Source organism: Aphelocoma coerulescens, chromosome 1, assembly GCF_041296385.1.
Source record: "Aphelocoma coerulescens isolate FSJ_1873_10779 chromosome 1, UR_Acoe_1.0, whole genome shotgun sequence".
NCBI lineage: Eukaryota > Metazoa > Chordata > Aves > Passeriformes > Corvidae > Aphelocoma > Aphelocoma coerulescens.
In genome coordinates, this window is record NC_091013.1 from 104,702,195 (window position 1) to 104,730,131 (window position 27,937).

Consider the following 27,937-nt stretch of genomic DNA (forward strand, 5'->3'; position numbering starts at 1 on the left):
GCATCTATGAGGAGCACTGACCGAGGTTTTGCTAGTGCTTGTAGTTTTCAACGTGTTTTCTCACAGATCATATAATCAAAAATGTACTTGCGTACAGGAAAAAACACTTTAGTATCACTCTATAGAGCTTAGCAGCAGTAGCAGAGCTGGCTAACGAAGGCCTAAGCCACCCCCACTGACCAGTGCACACGCTGATTCTAGGAAAGGGAAGCAATTAATCAGCTGTGAAGACAGAGAACCATACACAAGCTAATAGGGGAGCGCTCTTGTGATTTGAAGCAATGTCCATCCTGTAGTAGCAAAAATTCTTTTGATTACTAAAATACTCTATTTAATGAAGAAATAGTGTGATCTTTTATTGCATTAAATGGTCCAGTTGCTTAATGAAAATGGTTACCTCTCCAACAAATCTTGTCTTGTTTATATCTTTAGGCCATTATGGATACAACACTGCTGCTACTTAAATGACTCATTATGAGTTGTGCAATTATAGACAGAGGGATTTTTTCAAGGTAACTATTTATTATTAACAGAAAATTAACTGCTTAAATTAGTCTCCATTTAGTGGTAGTTCTGCAACACAGTTATACTGTGGGCTGGGCAGTTGGCATAAGGGAAGAGCAAACCTCCCAGCTGTGCTGTAAATCTAGGCAAATACTCACAGAAGTGAAACAAAACCCACCTACCAGACCTGTCCCTTAAGCTCTGAATCCAGCTGCAAAAGCAGCCAGTGCCTGATGATTCAGAAAAATGCAAAATATAACTGCTTTTTTTGCCTTGCAATTAGAATTTAGTTAATTGTGTACAACTGCACAAAGGAAGAGAGTAAGGAAATTCCTTTCTTGACCCTTCTAGCAATTGACTTCTGCCCTGAAGCATGAGATTTGATTACTCATGTAACTTATTTTCCCCAGGCAGTTTCTTCTTGATAGCCCTTGCATGACAGTTTAAGAAAGGATGAGTCACAAGAACACTCCACTGGTTGAACCCCAAATTATTTTATTACTGATATACATTTCTACTGTGTGCTGCATTGATAGATTTTTAGATTTTTAACTAGGATGACCACTGTAACTGCAGGGTGTGATTTTTTTTTTTCACCACAATGTAACTGATGAATGCAGTCATGCCCAAGCATTGCCTTTTGATTTTGCAGATATTCCCACTGGGCCTTAAAAATCAAGATTCTTTCCTAACCTAGAATCCAGCCTACTATGCTGCCTCAAAATGTCTTTGAGGAAGTTACAGCAGAGGAATCACTGCTTGCTTTGAAGTTTCACCCAAAGTTCTGGTTGTAACCATTGTTACTATTTTCAAGCTATAAACAAGTGTTTCAAAATGCTGGAAAGCACTGAATCCTTACAACTTCATTTGTTGCGACAGGTTTGTTCAAAAAGGGTGCAACTTAACTGGTGTGTTGGTGATGCTTGTTCAAGAAACAGAGGTTCAGTCTCAAACACAACTGCTCAGATCTATTTGTTTCTCGTCAATCACTCTAATGCAAGTACTTTTTTGACTTTTTTCAGAAGAGGTAGAGGTGTTGGGAAGGAAGAGGTTTCACCTGGAATCATTTTCTTGATCTGGTTTTTGTAAATAATTGCACCACCCCACCAAAGCATGTCACAAATCATAGATTGTGAATCCAAATAAGTAGTTAAGGCACAAAATGGAAGACACCAGACCAGTTTTGCCACCAAAGAAAAGGATGGGTGTAACAGCATCCAGTCATCAATGGGAAGCTTTATCTTAACCGATTTTGTCAGGCTGGGAATCGCCTCTCCTCCTGAAGGTAACATAAAGCCTGAACCAACTCCCAGCTGTGGGCTCTGGCTCATTTGACAGAAATGCAGTCATGCCCACCACACCTGATGTGGATAAAATCCATAAAGGTGAGGGACCAGGTAACACAGAGGTTGTGATTGTGGGTGCCTGCTCAGAGATTACTTCAGTTCTGAAGCGATCTCTCCTTCTATCCTATAAAAGCATGGCATTGAAGTATGGTAACAAAATGGTTTTTTATTACCGTTTTCAATGCTCCTGATTAAAGCATGTTTTTTGCAAACATTCCAACATCTGATTTCTACTTACATGAATTACCATGGAAACTAAACTTTTATTGGGCACGCTTGCATACTGAGGGGTGGAGAATTTTAAAAGCCTCTATGATATGCAGTACAGTTGATGCAGCACTACAATTGTGATGAAAACTGTTACTGTTAGCTAGGTGGACTGCTGAACCCATCTATGACTTGTAGCTCTTGTGCAAGTTTCCATATACTTTTTCCTGACTTTCTTTAATAGTAGCATTGCTTCTTTTGTTCCAACAAGAGTTTTCAGCTCTTTAGTTTATGGAGTTTCACTTGTTTCCTAATTTTTAAGCATTTCCCACTCATAAAATGTCCAAGACAGGGGTTTTTTTGTTGTTTTAAATTGCCAGACTCTTGCCTGTTAAACATTACAACTTACCAAGTTATTTTAGAGCCTCAGCTATGGCTGGTTTTCAGTACTTATTATTATTTTAGAAATAAGACCTATTATTTATTTTTATTTCTTTTGCTGACAAGAAACAGATGACACTGATTTAGACAAAGTTTTCCCAGCATACAGGTATCAGGAGAAACATATGGTCTGCCTTACCCAGCTTTGCTGCCTCCTCACCTACTGGGTAGGAACTAAGTGAAGGAACGTTTCAGCTGGCACATCACAAGTCCTTCAGAGTAATGCTTTGACCGCAAGAGCAAAGTTGCAGCTTTCTGTACTGCTAGGCTTCATTTCCCCCTGGGAAGATTTTTGCAGACTATTACTTACAGTTTTTCCCACTTAAAAGGAAAAGGAAGATCATGTGAGATGAAGGGAAAGCTGGCTGCTTTTGGTTCTGGCTGTGGCAGGATTAAAAGTAATTTTCAGTTCTACTAACTTTAAGCATGTCCTTAACTTAACTCTGCATTTATTACACGCATATTGCCTTTATTTTTTAAGTGTGTGTACTTCTCCTTGCTTGCTCAGTGAACGGAGAAAAGCCAGGTTCAATGCTAGTGGAAAATGAAGCACTGGGATGCTTGTGGAGGCATCACAGAAGAGACCATCTAGGTTCCGGCCTTTTAGAGTAATTAGTCTCAAAGCTTGTCTTTTTATATGTAAGCTACAATAGACACCAAGGCAGGGGCAGTCTTTTGTTCAATATTCTCTAGTATTGTGGGTGTCACTATACAGATTCCAGACATTAATGAGTTATTACAAAGTTTATATTGTAGTAAAGTAACAGTTCTAGCCAAGTAAAATATTCCCTGGAATATGTAAGGCAGGAAGTGTATCACAGCAAACTCCGTTTCCTCGTGGCACATGGGAACAGTCAGCAGTCACGGTTTACCTGGCCGAGTGCTGGGTGAGCTTCGACCCATTGCGCAGGACCCCTGCACAGCAGGTAAGTGCTGCTATTCCCGAATTTCCTCTTTGGGAAACAAACGGGGAAAGGTAGAGTGACGAGGCCACACAGCACGAAACAAGATCGCTATGCAGGATACTCTGGCTCACTGCCCTGAGTCCTCCAGGCTGGCTCACATCTCTCACCGCCGGGGTTTGCCGTACCAAGCTGACACTGCACAGGCGCTCGGAAAGCGAAGGTTGGTTATACGGCCTGGGCTGCCAGCACCCAGTGATCCCGGGCGTGGGACGACCCCTCCCCGGAGGATATGTCCCCTTTTTTTCCCATTGTAACAGCTCCAATCCCGCCAGTGGCCTGGCTGCTTCTGTCCCTGAGCAGCCTCCTGAGCCAAGATCCCTGCAGGGTCCGGGCTGGCACCTCCAGCCACTTGCCAAACACGGGACGGGCGAGATGCGCTGCTCTGGTGAGAGCTTTGCCGATCTGGTGCAGGTTTGTAGGATTGCTTTGGTGTGAAAACCCCTCCAGCAGGGGCCGGCCGGACTCACCAGGCCGTTCCCTGCTTTGGAAACAGCAAAATGCTGGGGGTGGCAGCTGCATCCTTCGGTGATGCACGGGAACTGGATGGGGGTCTTTGGGGAGCCCCGTGCGTGCATACACACGAGAGTATCTATGTATACACACATACTTTCATGGGTGTACTTTTCTCAGGTAAGAGAAAATCTTGAATCTCAGGACACCCCAGGCAGAGGCAACAGCAGGTGTGACTCCGGGCTGGGTGAGTGCCAGGGGCGCCCCAACCAGGGCACGGAGGCAACCCGGCTCCACTCCGGGATCGGGAGGGCGGAGGGCAGCCCCCTCTGAAACACGGCTTCCCCGGGGATTAGGAGGAGGAGGAGGAAGATGAGGTGGAGGGCGGGCGCAGGTAAAGCGCAGCCCCAGCCCCAGGCACGGAAAACGGGGCCCGCGCCCTGCCAGCGCCGCCCTGTTTGCTCAGCTAATCTCGCGGGCAGGAAATTGCCTGGCGACTCATATTTATGGATCGTGAAGAGCTCCACGGCGGCCCCTCCGGGGATATCCCTGTGCCCGTTTCCCCGTTCTCGCCCGTCCACCCCCTGCTCCCTCCCTCCCCCCCCATCCCGGCTGCCCTTCGCCCGCCCCACTCCCGCGACCCCGGCCTGAGGGGAGCGAACCATTCTGCCCGCGGGGGTGCCCCGGCCCCGCCGGGGGGCGGGCGCTGCGGCGGGGGGCGGCTCCCGGGGGCGGCGGCGCTCCAGCAGCCGGGCGGGCGGCGGGGACCGGGATGCGCGGGGAGCGGCGGCGGGAGGCGGCGGTGAGTGCGGGGGAAGCGCCGTCCCGCGGGGTGGGTGAAGCCCTCCCGGCCGCGGGGATGGGAAGAGGGTCTCTCTCGGGCACGCAGAGCCTGGGCTGATACCGGCTCAGCTGCTCGCAGCCGTCCCCGGTTTTTGGGCTACTTTCAGGGGAGTTTGTGCCACCACTCCCCCGATCCACTCCCCCGCCTCCGGCCCCTTCCCACATCTGACGGGTGGGGGCGGTGGGGTCCCCCCCTTGTCCCCCGGCTCGGCAGGGACCCCGCAGCTGAAAGGGACGGGGCTCCCTCCCTGTCCCTTTCGTCGCTTCTCCGTCTTTGTCCGGGTGTTCCCCCCGGTTCTGCCGCGTCCCCGCTGGCGAACAAAGCCTCTGCCCCGGGGGCGGCGGGGACATCCGTCCGAGGTCCGAGGAAGCAAGGAAGGAACGGCGGGGCTTGGCTTTGCTTGGTTTGGTTTTCCGTCGTCAATAATCTACCTGGTGGAGGGCAAGACGTGGGACAAGGCTCTTTGTCCACGGTCCTTTGTTCGGCTGGTGGCTTGTAAAGGCTCCTGCGGCTGTGCGAGGGCTGCCGTGCCCGGCGGGGATGGGTTCCCGGGGCTGAGCCGGCGATGGATGCCGTCTCGGCATCGCTGGAGTTTAGCAACAGGAACCCGGCGTTACGGCGGATCGGCGTGCGGACGGAAATCGGGGGTTTGGGCTCGGTCTCCCCTGACAGATTTAGAGCTCCTAAGTCCTCCCTCGTGTAGCCCTGTCAGCAGCTGGGTGGGATTCGGCGGCGCCCGGAGCCCCGCGCTCGGTGGTGAGTTCAGCTTGGGGATCAAAGCTTTCACGGGAAGATACCTGCTGCCCACGAGCAAAGGGAGGAATGGGCTGGGAACTACGGTCCCCGCTCCTTCTCCTCCTGCCCCAAAGCTGTCTGAGGAATTTACCTGTGTGCAGAAGTGTAAATAGACAGTCTGCGCTTACATAAAGACTCAAGAGATGGGCTTTCTGCTCCTGCCACTGAGTGCTTTCTTGATTTCACACACATGGCTTTTGTCACCAGTTCCTTTTCCCCCAAATGCTCATCTTGTCAGCCTGTCATCTTGTCTCTGTGCCTTGACTACTCTGCACGTTCCCGAATCCTATGTGTCTGCATCTTCAGGGCATCTGGGTGAACATGTTGCCAGTCAGAACATGGTGCATATTTCATTTTTGTGCCACACCTTCCCTCTCTTTTGGAGGAAGAGGGATACAAGAGCAGCCTTTTTTGCAAGTTTTCGTGTTTAGTGAACTTTTTCGGTTTTGCATTCTTTATATTCTCATGGATAATGTCCTCAAAGACAAGTTGTTAACGTGGGAAAGGATGAGAAATGGGAAGAAGTAAGGTATGATAAAGTGGAATTGCAAAGGATGAGGATGGGCTTGCTTTCCCACCGCAGAAGGAAGCAGTGTAGGAAAGAAAGGAGATTAAGTGATCAGAAGATGGGAGAGTGCCTACCTTTGCTGTTATGGGGAGGGGTAGTCTGAACTAAGAGTGTTACAGAAAAAGAGATACTTTTAGGGCTGTCAAGCAGTAACACTCTACCATTTCTATACATTTCGTTTTACACAGCTCCTTTTCTACACCAGCAATTTATTTTGATTCTATTTTGACAAATGCTAAATCGACTCATTAGTGTGTCTCTGTTTTTACTGAGGATATGGAAATCTTTGCCATCAGCCAGGACAGGAAGAGTGGTCATTTTCTTCCATATCACTTACTGTCTATACTTATCAGATACAATTATCAACCGGATCCTTGGAAGTAGTCAAAGGCATCAGTTGACTATTGTGGAGAAGGAGCAAAGCTCATAATGAAAAATTTGATGTATTTTGAGTTTAGATAGGAAGTGGAGATTAGGTGAGCTAAAGGTTGCAGATCCATCTTGAGGCTGGAGCTGGATCAGAAGGACTGAACATGTTTAAATGGGAAGATCTTTTTTATCTTTCCACTTGAAGATCCAGAGAAAAGATGAAATAATCAAAGTGGGTGTGGGCAAGTGCTGGTGATTGTTAATGAAGGGATTAATGCTGTGTTCACTGCACATGTAGTGTATTCTTTCCATTTTAATTTGTTAAAATGAACAGTTAATTCTGGTGTGTCATAACTGCCAGCAAGGCAAACAGTGTTTCCCACTGAATTAAACAAGCAGCTATAAAATGATGTTCTGAGTGTTTTGAGCAGGTGCTGTTCATTTAGGATTTGTTTTAGAGGTGCTGTTCATTTAGGATTTGTTTTAGACTGGTGGAGCACATCCAAGATGCCACAGAAATCCAAGGGGAGTTTTTCCCTGTAGAAAGAAGGTCCTCCAGAGACTGCAGTGTAGAGTAAACAGTATAAATATGACCAAGTTTGGGGTTTTTCTTACTCAGGTCTCATGCAGGTGGAATCAGTTTTTAAGTGAATCATTTAATTTAACTTCCTTTATTATAGTATTTGGTGTAACTGCAGGTATAGCACCTCTGTTCCTTGCCCAAGGGAACGCAGTCCTGGCACCTGCCGGTAAATGCTGCCCCGTGTTGGTGCAGGCAGACCCATGGCTTGGTAGCACAGCAGCCACAGCCGGTGCCACTTGAGCTGTCACTGTCATAGTGTGGTGTGCCAAGCAAGTGTGATGAGGAGCATTTAGTCTGGGGGCATGACTGCTGCCCTGAGAGTGCTGGGAAATGAAGAAGCATTAAAGAGCTAGAGGGGACATTTGGAAATATGGGGCAAGCATCCCAGGAAGAAGACAAATTGAGGAGAAATGGACGAGCGAAACAAGAGAGACAGAAGCTGTCAGAATGAGTGGGCACTGGAGAGAACTGATTAACGAAAGGAAGTGACAGGCAAAAGTGGCAGTGAAAGAAATCAGCACAGAGGAAAGCAGATCATGGGCAAAGGTTGCCTGAGACTGGGAAAATGCAATAGATGGGGGAAAAATGGTAAGGACATCCAAGAAAAAGAAAAAAGAGTGGATGATCTTTGAAGCTGTTCTGATTAGTTTTTCTATCTGCTTAGATTTTCTGGGTCTTACCTACCTGCTCTCATTGAATTTGTCAGGGTAGTCCTGGGGCAAATTTGTCATGACAAGTAGGATGGGAACAGAGAAACTTCTGTTTAAGGTCTTTCTGCTCTTGTACAGTGAGAATTTCTGCTCCTGTAGAATATGAGTTAGGATACAACTGTTTTGCACTCAGTCCCCTTCCTGAAATTTTAGATGAAGAAAGTCTGTATTTCTTGGGTTTCGGGAGTGAGTTATATTGGTGTAGAGTATTTAAGTGTATTTATTTCTACACCAGCTCTGTTGTTTGGTTTGGGTTTTCTTAGTCCGCACAGTAAACAGTCACAGCCCACCACCAGAGCTTTCTATTTGCCATCTCTGTGTGAAACTTTAAAGTTTCAGTTTGCAAATCTTTTGAGTGTACTCAAATTTCCAATAGGAAAGGAGTTAATGAAATAGTGTCAGAATGATACCAGGGAGCTTGTCACTACTGTCATGAGATGATACAGTCATTGGGTCAGATAACTGACTCTTGAGCTTAACTACCAGAAAGGTACCGAAATAGAAAAGATGAGTATGACTGGAGTTTGGCTTGTCCTCTGTCAACCGTGTTTTGCTGCATGATGAAAGGAGTTCATTGTTTTAACAGAAATATCTTCTACTATGTTTCTACCTGTCTGAAGCTTTTGTTTGAGCAGAAAAGAATTAACTCTCCTTCTTCCTTCAACTTATCTCAGTGAGCTGCTCCAGATGAGATGGTGGTTTGTGTGACTGTTAAGATAAGGAGGAGGCAGTGATGTTTACTAAAGTAATGTTTGAGTAGGTGGTCTAGTCTCTTGTATTACCAAATGCATAGGAATTAGTTTAGATTCATTGAAATGAGTGCTGTAACAGTTTCAGTTTCAGGTGAGAGTAGCTGTTATGGCACAAAAGTTACGAAGCTTTAACATTTTCTCCCGGCATTTTTATTTGTGTCTCTTACTATTTGTGGCTCAACCCTCAGTTTGTAGTCACCCAACTGTAGTATTTACATGGTAATGAATGTTTTCATTTTTGATGCGCATTTGAAATTGTCAGCTGTCGTGACCTGATTAAAATGATTATGTCCGTCTACTGGACAGAGCAATTGATGTGACAATACCTCCAGCATCAATCCTTATCAAATAGGAGAGAATCATGTTTTAACAGTAAGATAAGAGCAATTAAAAATGTCATATTTAAGTGCCATTTTTGGAGTAGTCAGTGGGTTATTACAGTAAAATATATGTGGTTTGTGAGGGGGATAATGTTATTTAGGGTGTTTTCTGTTGCACTGTTTTATTTCTTCTCCTTCTCCAATATCCAATGTGATAATTTCTCAGAGGAAGAGGTAAGCCATAACAGCGACTTCCTCTGCCACTCCCTTTTCCACATCGGAAACGTGCAGGATTGCAAGGGAGCGACTTAGTCAAATCTGATTCACAGATACTTGATTTTTAATTTATTTAGTGTTGCTGAAGGTGCCAAGCTATGAGTTTTAGGAACTAAAACACCCTTTGCCTGTAACCAGACCTTGTGCTCACTTGCATGCAGGGACCTATGTGTTGCAAGATTTATATCTTGAAAAGACAGGGACTGAGCAGGTTTCAGGGCTATGCTGGCAGGAAATGAGCTGTAGCTTGGGGTCTAGTGTATTATGTTGTGGGGGAGGAGGAGGAGGAAATTAAGAAGGATGTTTAAGGCAACCTTTAGATCACAGCCTTGCTGAGTTGTCCAGGTTTTGGCAAAGATGGCTTTGCTGTCTCTTAAGGATGTGTCCATTCATGGCTACAAAATCTCCACCAAATTATGCAGGTGCCTTTCTGTGAATATATTGTTTTAGTTTGGCAGTGGGCTTCGGGAAAGATGGATTTCCACGTAAGTGTTTTGGAGGTAAACAGTAGGTTCCAGTGAATTTTACTTTGCCATCAGATTGAGCTTATCAAGACTTTTGTTTGTAAATAAGCAGAGTAAGTCAGGAATTAGAACAGGTCTGATTTAATCAGGTGTAAGTACATTGTCCTCAGATTATGCAGGAAAAAGGTAAATCAATTTGGTAATGGAACAGTCTGTTTATGCACATAGGCATGCTATACTGTGGGAAAAGAAATCTCCAGGCACTGAAGCCATCAGCACTCATTCACCAAATTTTGTTCAGAGTGTGAAAATTCAAGAGGCTTTCTTGTTTCCAAAACAGTGTGTTTTATTGGAATAGCTGAAACAGACTCTAATCATTTGAGGATCTTGTTGCAGAACAAATGAAACTCTAATGATGTGCAGACGGTGCCAATGATGGGCTTTTGTCTTCACCCTCCATCAGTTGGGGTTTTGTCTGTTTTCCAAGAGTGGCAATGCACTGCTGTAGGAGTTTCTGAAGAGAAATGTCAGAGATAGTAGAGGTGCCAGGAGCTGCAGGGAGTTCACTGTTAATATTCACTGAGAAACTGAAAATCAAAAAACAATGAAGAGCAGAAAAGCCTTAAAAGATGGATGGCCAAGTTTGAGAGCTTTGTTTAAAACTGACTGTTTATTTTCAGTCAGAGAAGTGCCTTAGTGATGCCTGAGGCACTGCAACCCACTTGATTTGTAACATAAGAGAAAAGTGGGTGCCAAAGCAGGCTCTGCTGAAGGGAGGTGGGTATCAGCCCAGGCAGAAATAAAGAAGAGGTGAGAAACTTATGTGCTAGGAAAACTTCACCCTACATCTGTGGATGAAATGCTGGGAAGTGCTGTGTACACAGATAGTGTACTTGTAGCTTGGCTGAGCTGCAGCTTTTGGCTCCTGCACTGAAGTGTCCTGGTTTTGGCCGGGATACAGTTCATTTCTTCCTGGTAGCTGTTACTGCATCACGACAATTGTACTGGATTTAGTATGAGAATAGTGTTGATAACACACTGATGTGTTTAGTTGTTGCTATGTAGTGTTTCTGTTGAGTCAAGGACTGCACCTTCTTATGCCACACCAGTGAGAAGGCTAGGGGGTCATGAGAAGTTCGGAGGGGACACAGCTGGGACAGCTGACCCAAGGGATATCCCACATCATATGGCATCATAATCAGTATATAAAGCTGGGAGAAGAAGGAAAAAGGGGGTGAAACATTTGGAGTGATAGAACCCTGCTTTCCTAGGGGATTAATTCCTTATTTTGCTTTGCTTTGTGCATGACTTTTGCTTTATCTATCAAACTGTCATTAATTTAGTACATGTTTTCCCTCTTTTATAATCCTCTCCCCCATCCTGGGTGGGGGTTAGCAAGCAGCTGGGGGGGCTGAGTTGCCAGCTGGGGTTAAACCACTGCACAAAGGAAAGGAGTTCTTACTGTAAAGCCACCCAGTGTTATAATATCTTAAAATTGGAATCCTTTGTTTGACTCACTGCTTGAGTTGTGAATCACTGTTTCTTCTGGTCGTTAGTGAAACAAAACTTAACTTGGCCTGGGCACTGTAGAGATGAAACATGATTGGTGATGCTGTATACATTCACTTCAGATGACTTTATAAATCCAGATGAAATAATTTTGCTTCGTTCCAGACAAGGCAGAGTGTGCATGTGCTCTGTAACGAGAGTCAGCCTTGCTGGAGGCCCTGCATAACCTCATCTGAAAGAATATGATTTCATGATACCGCATATACTGTGGATTTTGAGCTGTTTGTTACCTTAGCTCATTAATTCATTGATTGTTTCTTGGTTTTGGTAACAGTGGGAAGCTTTTTAAAAAGTTCTTCTCCCCTTCAAATCCAATTATTACTAAGTGATGACTTCTCTGATCTCTCATCCTCTAGGAAAAGAGATGTGTAATGAGTTATCAAACCTGAAATGAAAACATGTAAATATTTAAACTCAAAAAAGGTTATTAGCAAACCCAGGTATTCACCAAATTGAATCAAAGATTGAATTTTTAATTGCATATAATCCCTTCCCTTTCAGCTGTGCTCTCCTTAATGTTTGTCACATTGATTAAGTGGTAGCTGTCATCTCACAAATAGAAAGGATGGGGTTTTTGGTGTTCTTAACCATAAAGCAACAATGTTAGAGACATGAGAAATGCAATGAATCTTCCTGTCTTTCTAAACAGCCCTTTGTTCTGTCTTTTAATTCCAAGTTGTCCATGTTTGGTTTTTCTGTTCAATGATACAGTGACATCTTTGTTGCAGACAGATGTGGAATGTTGAGTGTCACTAGTTTTCTGTCAAGTTGAACACGGCCTGAAAAGTTAAATTTTTGGTTCTTTTCTGGGGACCACTGGGCACAAAATGCAGTATTTTTAATAGAGATGACACAAGCAATATGCCAAGGTGTCAACATAGTGGCAGTATTAACTGGATTTGTGTCCTGATCCTTCTGCACTTGGTCTGCAGACAAGTGGGAGAGCCGCTGTCACCTCTTGCTGGGGTCGGCTGCCTGTGGCTGCATCTGTGCCAGGGATCCATGGGCAGTCCACAGCCCCGCTCCAGCAGAGCTGGGTGCCTGGGATGCCATGCAGGCTTTGAGTTTGGAGGATCTGAGGCAAGCTGGAAGGAATTGGGGAAGGGGTCTGCCCATGGGTTGGAAGACAAATGAGGTAAAAAGGATGGTAAATGTTTCACGTCAGTAAAATAACCTGTTGAGGATGAAAATTGAGTTCAAAAGCTTTCTGCTGCCTGGGTTCTTTCCCATCAGCTGCTCTGGAGAATTTCAGTCCCGTTGTGCTGGAGAGGCTGGACATGTGGATGAGTCCCCTCAGGAGCTGCAGCGCTCTGGGGGGTCTCCTTCCTTACCCTGGCTCTTTGGAGACTAGTGTCATTTTCGGGGAGCGGTGGGTTATGTATCTTGGAGGAAGCCGCATCTTGCTGTGAGGGGCAGAATGTGCACAGAGGGGTTGAAACTTTGTTTGGGACTGAGAAATGACCTCTACAGAGAAAGAAAAAGCATTGCAAGGTGAGGCCAGCACAGGAGGTTCCTGGGGGAAGCCAGTGAAAGGACAGGGACTGGCCCCCTGTGGGAGAGCAGCTTGCAGGGAGCAGGTGAGGCAGAAGCCAGAGGCCAGAGTGAAGGAGCCTCCCTCTGCAATGATCAGTAGCCAGCTCCCTTCTCCCAGGGCTGTCCTCCCAGGAGAGTAACATGAAAAAGCATGGCACAGGAAGTCTGTGCACCACAGACCTGGAACCTCGGGGCTGTGATGACTGCAGTTAATTAAATAGGTGGCTTGTCTCTAGAGAGCCCCAGATATCTGTCTCCATTCTTCACTTGTTTTCCTGACACATTTCTATTTGCTTGTCCAGAGCTAAGCCCAGAGGACCTATACAGATGGTCGCCATAAATTTTGTCACTTGATGCAATTTTTAAAAAATCTTTTGTTAATCTTTTAAAAAGAGATGTGCATAAAAAATAAATAAGCCTTTTAATAGAGCAACTCACTAGAAGTCTTCTATTTGGATTTAGTTTTTGGTGGCTGGATTTAATTTTGGCATATCTTTTAAGCCAAGTCTCTCTTGAAGCCATATCAATTTTTAATTTGATCTTAAATAAGCTTTCAAGAATCCCTTTGCATTCTGAGTCTGGCTTCTTTGGAAACTCAGAAAACATTTTCTGTGTTTTGTATGACATACCTAGTTTTGCATAGGTTTATTCATGGTTGCAGGATGCTGGTGTTGCGTGGGCTGAACTTGGGCTATGGGCTTTCAAAATAAAGTCTTCAGCAGCAAAATGCAACCTTGTTTGTCATTTCTTAAGGAAGTCACAGGATCACAGACAAAACTCAGGAGCTGTGACTAGCCTGTACAGAGTTTGGACAGAGTCATACATAGATAATGGCTGGTTATCAAAACAAATTATATGTACTTTTAAACTGATAAACCAACTGCAGACAGGTTTTGCCTTTTTTTCCACAGACTCCACATTAAACATGGAGTGTCCTTTCCAAGTATCTTTTAACATATTTCTTTTTGAGTTGTCTGTGGAAATTTTACCATAAGAAAAGCCAGTTGTGTTCCATATTATGCACTCAAAAAATGTTCCCAAAATACACTTCTTAATATGGTGTGGCTTTTTTTTCTTTTTTTACTTTATTTGCAGGTCAAAAATTACCTGGTTCACTCAAATTAGTGTCATTTTAACCATCCTGTAGAAGAGAAATATGATGCCAAACAGAAGTAACCTCTCCTCCTTCCAGAATGCTGGATCAGGTAATCAGTTAAAATGAGGTTTGTTTGTAATGCACTGAGATCTTTCAGAATTTCTAATTGATTTTGGCCCTTTAATTCTCCTGACACATGGATAAGATCAGCACTCTGTTCTTATTCCATGTCTAACTCCATTTACCAGGCAGAACAAGGCCACAGCTGGATATGCTGCAGACAGCCAACCCTCCCCCATCACTTTAATGCCTGTCTGGAACAGATATCAGTGACCCCCAGCTAAACAACTTGGGAAAGGAAGAAAAGGAAGGAGGGGGGAAAAAACAAAATAAAAACTTTAAAAAAGGAAGAATTTCCTTCTGTAGCTCCAGGCAGCAAATACTTTGCTAAACAGAGGACCCTTGTGCTGAGCATGAAAGCTGGGGCTGACCTGGATGCAGGATGGGTTCAGGGCACGTCACGAGCTGAAGCTCCCATCCTTAGTCTCTAGAGCTGCATGCAAAGACAGCATCAGCCAGGATGTGTAACACAGCCTGGCATATTCATCAAGTTTCTACTCAAACACTACCCTAGAAATAAGCAAAACAAGCAAGATCTGGTTGGTGGGAAGCAGCTTTGGTTTATTTAAACATGTGCTGTTGTCCAGTTGGGTTTTAACTGTATGATTGCGGGCACTGTGGTGCTGGAAACAAAAACACAGAAGAATTGGCACAAGGGATAGTAGAGAAAAGCTGAACTGGATTGACTACATGAAGGTATCGTGACCTTTTCTTACTGTACTTGTTTGGATTTCAAGTACAATGAACCCTTCACTGCTGTGGTGAACAGGCATGAAAGTTTCCATGAGCTAACTTGTTATTTGGCAAAAGCATCCAGTCTTTGTAGGATTAAATGTGCCCTACTGCTGTTGCAAGGGAGTAATGAACAATTATTAATGTCCCATTAATGTGTCTGCCAAGCTATTTATAGAGGAGCCAGTGAAATTTATGCAAAAAAATTTGAACTTAGTTGTGTTAGTTAAGGTTTGACAGTACAATTTTCATATGAGGTCAGATTTCAGTTTTAAGAGAGATTTGGAAGAGGGGAGGAGAAAGAGAGACTGAGATGGAAATCAGGGTCTGTTCCACAATGGAAGGTTAAGTATAAAAGGCATATCCATTGTGCTTTACATCTGGGCTCTTAAATAACTTCTACATCTTATTCTTCTTCCTTAAAACACCACTAATATGATGAATACTTGATTCTTCCAGGTGACGTTGTCTTGTCCTGACAAGAGTTCTTTTGAATTTGGGTCACATTTATCCTTTTGTTCATTTGAACTTCATCACTGCTGTTATCAAAATTTATGAAAATAGCTAAAAAAATGTCAAGTAAAATATCACAATATAAGAAACTGCAGTTTCACTGCTCAAAGTGGCGATGGTGTGATGGAGAACTCTGAATTCACTGGTTCAAAGGCAACTTAGATAGTTGTATCATCATCATAAGTGCGTAAAAATTATAAATATAATACAAGTTCCATATTTACAGCCAGCATAAAAATATTTAATTCTGTGTAGAGGTAGACTTGAGGTTTAATTTTGAAGGTGCAAGTTAATGTTTTTGGCCACTACCAGAGCTTGTAATTAACAACTGCTTAGCCAGGTCCACTGTGGTCAAGAAGGTGTTTTATTTTACTTTGATTTTTGCATTTGTGTCCCCTAAGGGTGGCTCCTTTTATCTTCTGCCTATTCGGTTCCATAAGTAATGATAGTTATCTCTGTTCCCAAAATTACGGCTTTTTCCCTCACTAATCGAGAACGTGTTGTTGCACACCTGGATTGAGCAGAGGAAGCCTGTGCAGCAGAGGACTGGTGATGCCCTGGACAGTGGTGAATTCCATGGTGTTGTGCCTTCTTAGCAAGGAAGGTCCTGGAGACCAGGACCCTTTTGAGGAATGCATTGCCACCTTCCACAAGATGTGAACGTAGTGATTCTCAATGAAACCAGGTTATATGAGCTCTGGTGGCAGACAGGAATCCCAAATTCTGTCTCTTGGTTGATACAATTGCCTGAAGCGGTACTTGGGAGAGGACTGAAGTATTGTCTCTGAGGACTTTAAGGGCACTTTACACATTAGATTTTCCCACCGAGTGACAAGCTGAAATTCAGTTTCTCATGAGGAAGCTGAAGTCACAGGTGATATGTGACTGAGCCAAGAGTAAATCCCAGATTTGACCCTTACTTTCAGAAGCAACACTTGCTGGCACTGAGGAACTGACACTCAGAAGTGCTTTATTAGTTCAAAGTGTAGACTAGCACATCCCAGAAGCTGCTGTAAATGTTAATGGTGTCATTTCTACATCAGCTGAGGTCTTAAGTGTAAGCCTGCTGGGGGTCCTGTTTATCTCCTGCAGGAACTGGCACTGTCAGGAGCTGAATTCCTTTCTTTGCTTTCAGCAAAGTGGTGCTCAGAACTGTAGAGTAGAGCTTGACACTTTGTTGAACAATAACATCCACCACAGCAAAGGCTTTTTTGGTCTGTGCTCTCTTCCTGAGTATAAATTAGATTTCTGAACAATCATTAGGATCTGTAACTTTCACTCCCATCAGTATTTTTAATAGTCATGTGGTTTTGTTGTTTTGAATGAAGTCATGCAGCCTAGCATTCTACTTCCTTAAGGTTATCTTTTAACCAAAGTGCTCTTTGTAGATGTAGTTACAGCTTTGTATTTTTAGAGCAATGAGCTGAAACACCTTGAAAAATGTGCCTTGGTTTTGTACTTTCCCATTAAGCTTTGCAGGACCATCCACAAAGTAAGCAGAAAGGTGACAAACTCCTACTGAGCTTTAAATTGAGTTCACTAATATATCAGGGCTCATATGCACTAGCTGCACAGATTAAAGGAAGAGGTGATCCAGAGCAGTATCTTATGTCTTTGGCCCTGGGAGACCTGAGTTGGATTCTTTACTCTGCTGTCTGCTTTGCATATTCTCCCTGTTCCTCAGTTCCTCAGCTGTAAAACATCAGGACAACAATTCTTCCTTACTTCATGGATATCTTAAGAGGCTCAGGATTATAAAGGTTGAACCACAAGCTCCTGCAATGGATAGGACAGCAAAGAGTCTAGCCTCTTTCCAGCTGTGTTGCTGACTTTGGTATGGTTTTGTGCCTCTACCCCTTCTTTTTCTGTCTCCCATCTTCTGCCGAAACAGATGGGAAAATTGTGCATCTCGTCCTCTGCTTAGTGATCTGAGACACATTTATTACAAACACAGTAATTATTGCAAAAAGTGTTCATGTTATTTTGCAGGCATGCACATGCAAGAGGCTACTGACTAGCTAATTTTTTTTTCTTGTTTTGTCTTCTTTACAGATTCCAGTAAGATTATGGCAGACTATAGCCACTCACAAAAACAGATGGAATTACAAAATGCTAGTTTGGGAAAGGGTTCTGTGGTGAATTCCCTTGAAAATGGTCTCCAGGATATTATGGAAAACCTCAACACGAAGAAATATTCATCAACTCTTAAATTTAAAACAAATGGGGACTATGCTGGCTCTTATTTAACCCTTTCACAACCTATGCCAATTAAACCTAATCCTTCCTCCAGTGTTAAAAATACACACTCTATTAACAAAATTCAAGGAGGCAAGCAGTTCCCCTGTGAAAGCCCATATCTTCCAGATAAAAGCATCTCTGTAAAACATTTGGGTTCCATATCAGGCATGTCTCCATCCCTCAGTGGGTATAGTTCAGGAAGGACAGATTTTGATATTCATGCCAGCAGAGAAAATGAAAAATCCCTTGGACACATGGATAAGTTTAACTACTCAAAGTACAGTCAGAGAAATAAATCTTATGACAACATCTACTTCCCAGGAATGCTGGAGTCAAAGAAGATCTCAGGCTCTCTCCTGACTATGTGGAATGGAAGCTCGGGGAACGAGCTGGTGCTCTCACCTGGTAGCAATTCTGGGGCAGCCAGCATGCCTTCCAGCCCAAAGCAAGGCAGGAGAATGAATGCTGAAAACAGTCTGGCCCTACACATAAAGCCAGTTAAATACAAGGATGTGATGATGGAAACTCTGGGTTCACGACCTAGGAAATACTCTGGTGGATCTCTAAGTCATATGGGAATGTACAGCCGTTCCCTACCCAGACTATATAAATCAACAGAAAACCAGCTGGTGCCATTAAGTTTGCCCCCCAGAAGCTCTCTGGGTAATAGTAAAAGGAAAAAACTTGGAGAAAAAGATATACCTCAGAATGCTTTCGATGCTGATAATTACCTGAATTTTTCTTCTTGCAGCTCAGGGGTTTCACCACATGCAAACTCTGTCTCTGGGAGTAATCCGTATGTCAGTTCAACTCTTAGTGTTCCTGCAAGCCCTCGAATTGCTAAAAAGATGCTTTTAGCACCTTCTTCCCCATATCTCCCTGATGACTTTGATAGACTTGGACTCTCAGGAACAAGTCCCAGTAGTTCTTTCTCCCCAGTGGATTTTGACAGGTCATTCTCTGTCCGAAGAAACCTTTCTACCAGTTCCATGGAACTTGATGACCCAGATCTGGAAAGTTACAGACAGACACCAAATTCTCTGCAAATGTCCATGCGAGAGCGGAAGAACAGCATTAGCTCAATTTCAGGAAGGGAAGACCTCATGGACTATCACAGGAGGCAGAGGGAAGAGCGACTTCGGGAGCAGGAGATGGAACGGCTGGTAATTTTTTTCTCTTCCTCTTATTTATCTGTGACATTTAGCATTTGCAAAATACCCATCCCAGGTCTAGCCATCAGGAAGGTACAGCAAAGAATAAGCTGCTCTGTTTTGAAATTCAAATGCTGCCTGCTCTAGATGCCTTGTTTATTATCACAGTCCATAAAGCTAACCCGTACATAGTGTGCTGCTTGGATAGACGGTGCCATTCAGCCATCCTGAAAAAATGTTGGAACCCATGTAAATTATATTCAGTTATCCTGTGGGCTCTGTTAAAATGTCTGTGTAGATAAAACCCACAAATTACACTGCAGGGATCCAGGACTTTTTGCTTTAGATGATGACACTGTTTTGTGGTAAGTGGGCAAAGAAAAAGAGATTCTGCTCTAAGCTGCTCAGCTTTGTGTGCTGCAGAGTCAGGTATACATTGGTGTGGGCTAAACAGCCATCTGCAGAGGTTTTTCTGCTTAGTTTTCATTTTTTCCTTCTGAGCATGTTCATTAAAATACAGGCCTCCTTGCTTCTCCCCCTCCCAAGATGGAGAGTAGCAGAGGAGGACAATTTCTTTCTTTGTCTCAGTGAATGTAAAGCAGTGCATACTGTCTCAGCTTGGGATTATATAGGTAGTAAAATGTAATTATGTATTATTGAAACAACTTGTGAGTGGGAAAAGTAAAAATGTCTTAAGAACCCACAGAGATGTTTGAAACAGTTTTGTATTGAAACTGTCTCTGGAAGAACACAGAGCAGCTCTCCCAAAGGGTTTTCAGAGTGGCTTTGGGACTTTCTGACCATATTAACATGCATTCATATTTTATCATCCACATAGAAACAGAGGTCACTAGATGGGCCAGTTGGTACTCCTGAGTCTTAAATTTGAGACATTAACTTTACATTTGTGTGCCCTAATTCACATCTTATGAATTTGAGCAAAATGGAAAAAGGATACTCTTAAACCTGTCTAGTTTGCATACAGACAGCAAGCCTGCAGGAGAGTTCATTTCCTGGGCAGGCTAGGGGTGAAAAGCTGTGGGGAGGATGGATGCAGGGGTAGTGGGAATGTGGGAGAAGGGGATGCTTGTCAATGACCACTAGCAATGACCTGGTGCCTGTGCAGGGCCACCGTTCCCATCTTGAATTGTACCAGTAGCAGGTTCAGGCTAAAGAATTGTAACCCAGTGAGATGTCTCCCCACGCCCCCATCTCACCTCTGTCCTTGATGCAAGTTGGTGAGGAGCCTGTTACACAGACAGGAGTCTGCCTTTCCCCCCCCAGTCCACTGATCACTGTAGTTTATAAGATACACACTGTTGTTTGCAAGATGTGAAGAGGTTCGCCTTTGCCTGCTCGAAGGCTGTAGTGTGAGGGGGGGGTGTGAGAGGGGGGCAGGCACTGCCCCCTCCCCAGTCCATGAGTGTCAGGGCATGTGCACCCGTGCCCTGCTTTGCTCCCCAAAACCTCTGCTGGCTCCCCTTGAAGCTGCAGCGACTGGGCTTCCCAGGGCAAGAAGGACCAACTGTGAGTGACTTGGGAAAAAGGTTGTGGGAAACATCAGCAGAAACGTTGTTTCTCCCTCTTCTTCCTGCCTTTGTCCTGCCATTCTTCTACTCCTTTCTGTAATCTTCTCCCTAGTCCTGGTGTGTTGCGTGTGCAGAGTGGTGATTGCTTCTTTGCTTGTTATCAGAAGGTTTTGCAGGCAGTCATGCTGTAAAACCTGAGATAATCAGTCATAAAAGCAACGTATTTGTATTTCAAAGAGAACAGGCTTTTTTTTTTTTAATTATTATTTGTGGTGAGGGATGAAACATATTGGGTTGTTTCGGTATTTGGTGATGCTGATAATTGTTCCGATTTTATAATTGGATGAAATGGCTGCATTCCCACCCCTCAATATTTCCTCTTGCTGAGCAATACTTCCTTCAAGTCCCAATTCTTTAAAAAGAGAATTTGCTTACTGTTTTTCCAAAGTTTTTAAAAAAAATATGTTTTGTGTGTTACACATAATTTGAATATGAAGGAATTTGCTCCTGATTGAGTTGATCTTATACTCAAGATACTGCTCCATTCCTTCATTCTCCATTTGCTAGAGCTATCTGGTAGAAGAGTGAAATATCACAACAGCGCCTCCTTCCAATGGTTTGAGAGTCTGAAAAATGCCATAAACAGGTTTCTACATCTCTGAGTAGAAAAATCCATATATATATATATATGGATGTATGTATGTATATAAATCCAGACATCAGTTCTTTGTATGTTAGGGCCTGTCCTGTTCTGGGATCCCTGTGGATCCCTGTGTGTGGATCCCTGTCCAAAGGATAGTCAAGGATCTGTGCAAACAGGGTCTTGATATATCCAGCTGAAGCTTCCAAAGAACAATTTTTTTGCCCTTGAGTACTGACATGGGCAAAGGATCCATGTCTGCTCATGTCTCTCTGTTTTTTGGGATGGGGGAAGGTGTGAATAAAAAACCCCAACTAAAGAAGCGTTCATGGGTATCAAAACTGTGTGCTCCGAGCTTTCAGTGCTGTTTAAAAGCTCAAGTTGAGTAGCTGGTAGGTAAATGGCAGGGAAAATGTAGAGTCCCTGTGCACAAGAATTTTCCTTACTGGGTTTTTGAAGCACAGTAGGTAGAAGAACAGTGTAGGACTGCTCAACTAACTCCATCAGAAAAATAGCACCCTTTTTTAGAGGACTAGAGTGCTCTGTGGTCCAGATAAGAAGTAGAGAGTATCTTTCTTTGCACCAGCACTGCCCCTGTAGCTATTCTGCTGGCACAGAATGGCTTGAGCGTCTTCTATTTGATAGCTGATATTCACTTCCGGATTTTTTTTGGTAGTAAAATCTATGCACTCATTGCAATTTGACCTAGTGTCTGCCCTTGAACTCTTCTGTTTACTTTCACTTGTTTACTCTTTCTTTTCCACATAAATTATTCTATGAGTTTGACTTGTGTTTAGTTTGCTTTTAAGTGTCACAGGCTCCTCTAAAAGTTTGCATTTAGAGCTGCTGCTGCAGCCTGCATATGAAAACAAATTATCTGCTGTCATTGCCCAAAGAAATAACCAGAGATGAGAAAAGAAAGTACAAATAGTAAAAATATGCAGGTTGTTTTTTTTAAAAATTATTTAAAAGTCTAAGTTTTAATTTGTTGCTGTGCACCAAATAGAAAAGACACATACATACTTTTGTAGGATTTGGTGTTTCTCCATATCTATTTCTTTAGATCTGCTGTCTATGGCTGGGTTCACATAAACTAGCTGAAGACTGGTGCCACTTCTGCTTTGCCAGCCTGCTCCTTTGTGACTTGAAGAGCAGGAGGAGCTGGCGTTCTCATTCCTGCCATCCCTCTGGCATTAGTGCCAGGGGCCCATGGGCTGTGGGAGCAGCTCGGGCAGCACAGGGCTACTCCTGGCACAGGCAGCAGGGTCACGACCTGCGTCTGCTTCCTCTCCAGCCCGGCTGACCGGACATTGCATCCTGGCACAGGGATGTTTATACAAGCTGGACACGAGTAGAAGTCAGTGTAGCTATTGCTGACACTAGCCCAGGAGCCTTATAAACAAGGAAAAAGGTTATCACTGTCATCTAATAATGTTCAATGTAATTCAGTCAACTATTTTTTAAAAAAATTATTATTTAAAGAGGAAATCTCACTCTTTTTTTCCTATCTGAGATGAAAGCCCAGTTGTGGTAGCTGCTGGAACTAAAAGGGGGCCTCTCTCTTCAGACCATGGGGTGGTTGGGAGTGGAACAGCAAAGGCAACATAATTTGGTAGATATTATGGGCTATCTGTTTTCTTCGATAACTGCTTGTTTAAATAGCACGAAAGTTTTTTGTGCTGGTTTTTGGGCAATACAATATATTTCCTCTAGATGGTGGTAGGTACCTAAAAATCACATGTGCACTAGGTTCGTGATACCTTCCATAGCTCAGCTGTCAGTAGGGATCTGTAAACATACACTTGTTAATGAAGTTTTACTAGATCCAGGATTTGTACTGGGAGAGATTTCAATTTATCAATGCCTGAATGTGCAGTAATAAAAGTCAAGGGTCTTGTTCCATAGTCCACTTTGTCACAGTCAGAAGAGCACTGAATTTCATTAGTTTATTCAGAAGTAGGGAATAATACAGAATATCCCTGTGCCTGGTTTGCATTGATGCTTTGCAATTTAGTAAGATATGCTTATGTGAAGGGAAAATGAAATGAAACTATTTTTGAGTTTTTAAGATGGTACTGCTTTAAAATCATGGTTAATAGAGCTTATGTAAGTCTTTATATGACTTGTGGAAAACCTCATATACATGTTTTATAAATCTATATTGGCACTGTGCCTTTAATAGACCCTTTAAGCATAAATTACCCAAGCTGTATGTAAAACTGTACGTGATTAGCTCTTAAAGGAGCCCCAGGCAAGTAGACAAAGGCTAGCTTCAAGGTAATTTTTCCCACCACTAGTATTTGACAGTCTCTATAGTGTTACAGAAGAGCTACTTAACATCATTTAGTTTTGTAATTGAACAAGTGCTGTATAACAGGATAAAACCCCCTGCAGAATGTAACTAATACTGATGACTCTATAAGTTTTCAGGAACATTCAGTTTCAATTGTGCTGTAAAACATTTCTGTGGGGTCTTTAATAAGCCAAAATCTGGATTACATATGCTTAATTTTTGCAGCTATATGGGTTATGCAAATTAACACTATGGTCCAGGAAGAAATCAATTACAGGAGACCTGTTCTTATTTACGGAACTTAAGTACTGCTCTGGAACTCTGGTTTTCAGGCTCCTGCCCTTGGTGTGGTTCAAAAAGGATCATCTGCATAGGTACTCTAGGGACAAAAGAGCTGAACAACGCTGTTATTTTGGCAGCCAGTGGCATTCCCTCAGGAGCAGAACACATGCGTCAGGTACAGGAGCTAATTCTCAGAAAGTCACCTGCTCAGCTCCTCCCTGCAGGCTGTCTCTACTCTGTGCCACTGCTCTCTCCTGCTTTTACCCGTCCGCTTCTCCTGTGCCTGCTCTGGGAAGGAAAGGACGAGGCACACCCCGTCCTCTGCTGTGACCTGGGCCTCTCCATGCTGCTTCTCTGTGCAGGCGTCTCTGCTGTCAGAGCTGCCTCTCAGAGAGGGCCATTAACTACAGGCACTGCTTCTGAAAGCCATGCTGCTGGTGGTAACCTCGGAGCTGAAGCACTAACCATAGCAAAACAAGGACCGGCAATGAGAAAATAAACTAGTCTGGAGTGAGAAACTGGTGCAAACTGGAGGGAAGGGAGAGAACAGTTGGCGAACTGTCCTCAGTCCCAGTTCAAGTTTATCTTTGAAATAAGCTCCTTAGAAATGTAGGAAAGAAAGAGAAAGCTTTCCCCTGCCTCTTGTCTATGAGGTAGTGAATGCACTTGTAAGAAAGAAAGTCTGGGGGGTTTCTGCAGCTCTCTTCCCCAGTCCCTGCCTCTTTTCCCACCCTCCTTTTTGACTAGCTGCTGCTCCCAGCTTTTGCTGAGAAGGTGGTGGTTTGTCTGTCTGAGCAACAGTAGGAAAGCGCTGTTCTTTGGCAGCTGAGAAGTGCAACAGCCACTTCAGGCAAAGTAAACCTGGCTACATGGACTAGCCATAATTAATGTTAGTCTTTGTCACAAGGGATAGACTGCACATGTATTTTTAATGAAATGTGAGGTTATCCAGATCCTAATGGAACTTACCTGAAAAGCTTCCTGTTTGTCACAGCTGATTAACCAAGGCTTGCCTTGATATCCAGATATAGCATCACCTACCTCTACACATTTGTAAAATTCATAAACATGATCTGTAGCAGATGAACAAATCTAGGAATCACCACATGGTTACTGTTAAAAATGTGGGATATTTACCTCTGCTATTTTGGAATTTTTTTTTACAGTGTACCACGAATGTCTCTTAACGTCACTGATAATCAGTAGCTGAAGAAGGTTATTATCTCCTTATCCCACCCTTGTCCTTCAGCACTTAAATTTGCAGCCAACCATAGGTGATGTGTAGCTTTCTCAGATCCAGGATTAGTGAAGCTGCTCAGGCAGAAGCTGCACAAGACCTGTTACCCCTCTTTGTAGCGGGGAAGAGAACTATAGAAAATACACAGAGATGTTTTAATCTGTTAGAAAGGACATTTTATGGGGAAACACACTGACAGGCTTACAAGGCTTGATTCAACATCCCTTCCTCCCACCAGAGCCAATTTTAAACCCATTTCCTGCTTTTGACATACCTTTTTTTTTTTCCTCTGCTGTGTTTAGTTCACAAATAACTTGTGGGGTATTTCTTGTAAAATTATTGACTGGATTTTCCATGTGCTACTTTTTTTCATGGTTTTCATTTCAAGGGTGCTTTCCTAGCTTGCTTCTTCAGTGATAAATTTATGCTGGAAACAGTTATATGCAGGTGTGCTGGAGCTGGAATGAGCTGGCTGAGATGAAATGGTGAGAATAGAGTGTATAAAATAACCACAGAGCTTCCTGTCCATAAGCCTCTCAGCACATGTCAAAATAGAAGTGAGAGATATCAGTATTTCTGTAACGTGTCTGAAAGCTCATCAGGAATTTCTTGAAGACTGGTTTTCCTGCAAATTTTTAAGCTTTTCCTGAGCATCTGAAACTTGAGGGGGGAAAAAAAGAATCCCTTTTGGTTTGCAGCCAGAGCGCCACACCTGAGCACTTAGGCTGGAATGAGCAGCGGCCATGCTTTGAAATTTCCATTTCCTATTATTACCCAAGGGATGGAAGCTTGGCGTGGGGTAACCCGATACAGCCTGTTGTTGCAGGAGGGTTGGGACCTCGTGTCCTGATGTCCGTGTTTCCCATCTATAACCCTTACGACAGGCCCGATGCCATCACAACAGGGAGAGCTGCATAATTACTGGCTGTCCCAGCCAGCACTTGCACAGGGCTTTAGGAATTGGGTTGCCTGGCCAAAAGACTTAGTAAGAGGGAGGATAGCGGTGCTGGAAGGGTAAGGGAAGAGGCTTAGGGTCTGGCAGTGGTTGCCTGGAGGGAACAAGGCTTTAGAGAGTTATAATTATGTCGACCTTTTGGGGCTGAAGGATGTCTGAGAATCTGCTGGACCTATTTCGTGGAAAATAGAAGTTTGCAGTTGCTGCCCTGGGCTCTGTTATTTCAGCGGCTCATCTCGTTACAGGAGGATTCCAAGGAAATCTCAGTGGGAACCTGGGAATACGCTACCCAAAGGCAAAATCGCTCTCTCACAGCACTGTCTCATTTGGGTAGTGCTTGGAAAGGGGTGGGTTCAGATGGGTTCTCCAGCTCAGAAACAGAGGTCTTAATTGCGGGTGATGTGCACGTGTGGTGCGTACAACCAGGTAATCTCTCGGTAGCTGTATAAAAAACTGGGGGTGTGTAACCAGTGTTAAATTTTCATACAGTTCAATGGCTTGCTGCAGGGAAAGCTGAGGCAGTGCACTGCCTGCCCTACTTTGCTTGATCCTTGCTATCACTTGCAGTTGGGCATAGGAAGTGTTAGGGCTGGCAGAAGTAGCTGCTGTGCAAATCCTCTTTGCAAATGTAATGCCAGGTAGAGCTTGGAAAGTGAATATGTCTGTAGTGGTTCTTGGGGAGGGAGGCTGAGGATGTTGGTTTTTTGGCTTTCTCTTTAAATATAACTGTAAAAGGATTTCCTAGAAATGAGAAATTAGATCATTAGCACAGGTATTAATGCCAAGCATGGAACTCTCACAGTGGTCTTTTTTCCAGCAAAATTTTCAATAGACTTATGGTAAGCAATTTTTTATTTAATTTTTTTTTCTTTAACAAAAGTAACATGAAATTACATAAATGCTTTATCTCTTCAAAATGATAAGGTAAAAAAAGTTAATCTGAAATAGGAGTTACAGGAAGCTATGCATAGAGTAAAATAAAACAAATATAGCTTGCTAACAGCTGATGAAAGGTATCATAGAGATCTAGAAATCCTTCAGAAATTAAATGTTTATAACAACTTGAAGCACATCAAGTCAAAATGGCACAGCTACTTTTAGTCTCAAGCTCGAAATGTTGGTATGAATCCATAGGGAATTTGAGTAAACTGGTAAATAAATACTTCCTCCACTTCTGTGCATTTGACAGCTGTTGTATGTTAGATGTGATGCCTCTTTTTTTCTGTTAATGCTCCTAAAACTGTGTTTTTCAAAATGTGACTAAAATGACTAATTCTCTCAAAAGGAGGAATCACAGTTAACAAAATGGAAAATCTAAAAAAGTCAGGAATGGGTGAGTTCATGGAACATCTATGCAATATTTTGCAGCCTGGTAGGAATATAGCATAAGTGTGAAGTGGAACAATTAGTGATTTACATAGTGAGATCACTGGACATGTGTACATACAAATGGGTGTGAACAAAAAAACCTCAATAAAAAATTTAAAAGTACATTTCACAGAAATGAATAGCTAGTTAAATAAGATGTCCTAACACTTACTTATCTTTCCAATGTAGAAAGCTTTGACATTCTTAAAATCTTCTTCCACATTAATTTTGATTCTTCATCTTGCACTGTAATTTATTTATGTGTATCTGTTTATCTCTAAATGGTAGATGGACTTTACATGGACTTTAATCCTTCACTCTAAAACAAAAAAATGAAACTCAAGGCAGACAAACAAAACCCCAACCCAAACAAAACAAAAAAGCCCAGCAAACTTTAACTTCATCTTTATTTTAGCTCACATGTGACACTCAGTGCCATTATCTTTTTTTGAACTAGGAACGACAGCGGCTTGAGACAATCCTCAGTCTGTGTGCAGAATACTCCAAATCTGACAGTGACCCTGCTGCAGCTACTACAGTTGCTGATGTTCAAAAAATTAACAAAGAACTCGAAAAACTTCAGCTCTCTGATGAGGATTCCGTGTTCGAAGACTCCCAGATGAATCTGGAAACGAGGTTCAGAAGCCACTTGAAATCATCTGCAAGCGACTCGGATTTCTCGGAGCTGAGCAGCCACAGCCGTGGCACTGCTGCTTACCTGCCCTCACGAGGGCTGAGAGCTGATGAGCACTTCAATGAAAGCACCAAGCCCCTGCCTTTTGCTGCTCCCAGCTTCCTGAAGGATGCCACCGAGTCATCCTACCTAAGCATCACACCAAAGGTAATGCTCTGTAGGAGGAGACAGTGTAATCCAGGCTTTGCTGCTTGAAATCCTCCTCTAGGAGCTGGCTGTCCTGGCAGGTGCCACAATTAGGCTGGCTTAGGTATGAGAATTAATATTACAACTCATACAATTTTATAAGCCATCAAATGTAGAAAATATAGCCAGCAAAACATAGCAGCCAGCAAATTATTATTTCATATCCTGTGGAAGCTAATGGTACTGGAAGTTGGTGGGTTTTTTTAA

General features: G+C 43.3%; 1 protein-coding gene across 9 annotated transcripts in view; it reads left to right on the forward strand.

Moving 5' to 3' along the window:
• Positions 1–27,937, forward strand: part of PHLDB2 (pleckstrin homology like domain family B member 2) — a 118,960-nt gene that overhangs the window by 49,858 nt on the left and 41,165 nt on the right. For 3 of the 9 annotated variants that reach the window (XM_069022800.1, XM_069022871.1, XM_069022863.1), the window contains exons 1-4: positions 4,675–4,715; positions 13,792–13,901; positions 17,210–18,558; positions 27,308–27,691. In XM_069022800.1, coding sequence (XP_068878901.1) covers positions 13,853–13,901; positions 17,210–18,558; positions 27,308–27,691 — 1,782 coding nt within the window. In that variant the 5' untranslated portion in view covers positions 4,675–4,715; positions 13,792–13,852. Of the gene's footprint in view, positions 1–3,286; positions 3,425–4,674; positions 4,716–4,780; positions 5,514–13,791; positions 13,902–17,209; positions 18,559–27,307; positions 27,692–27,937 lie in introns of those variants that run through there. The other 6 variants (XM_069022836.1, XM_069022810.1, XM_069022827.1 and 3 more) reach the window with 4 other exon arrangements.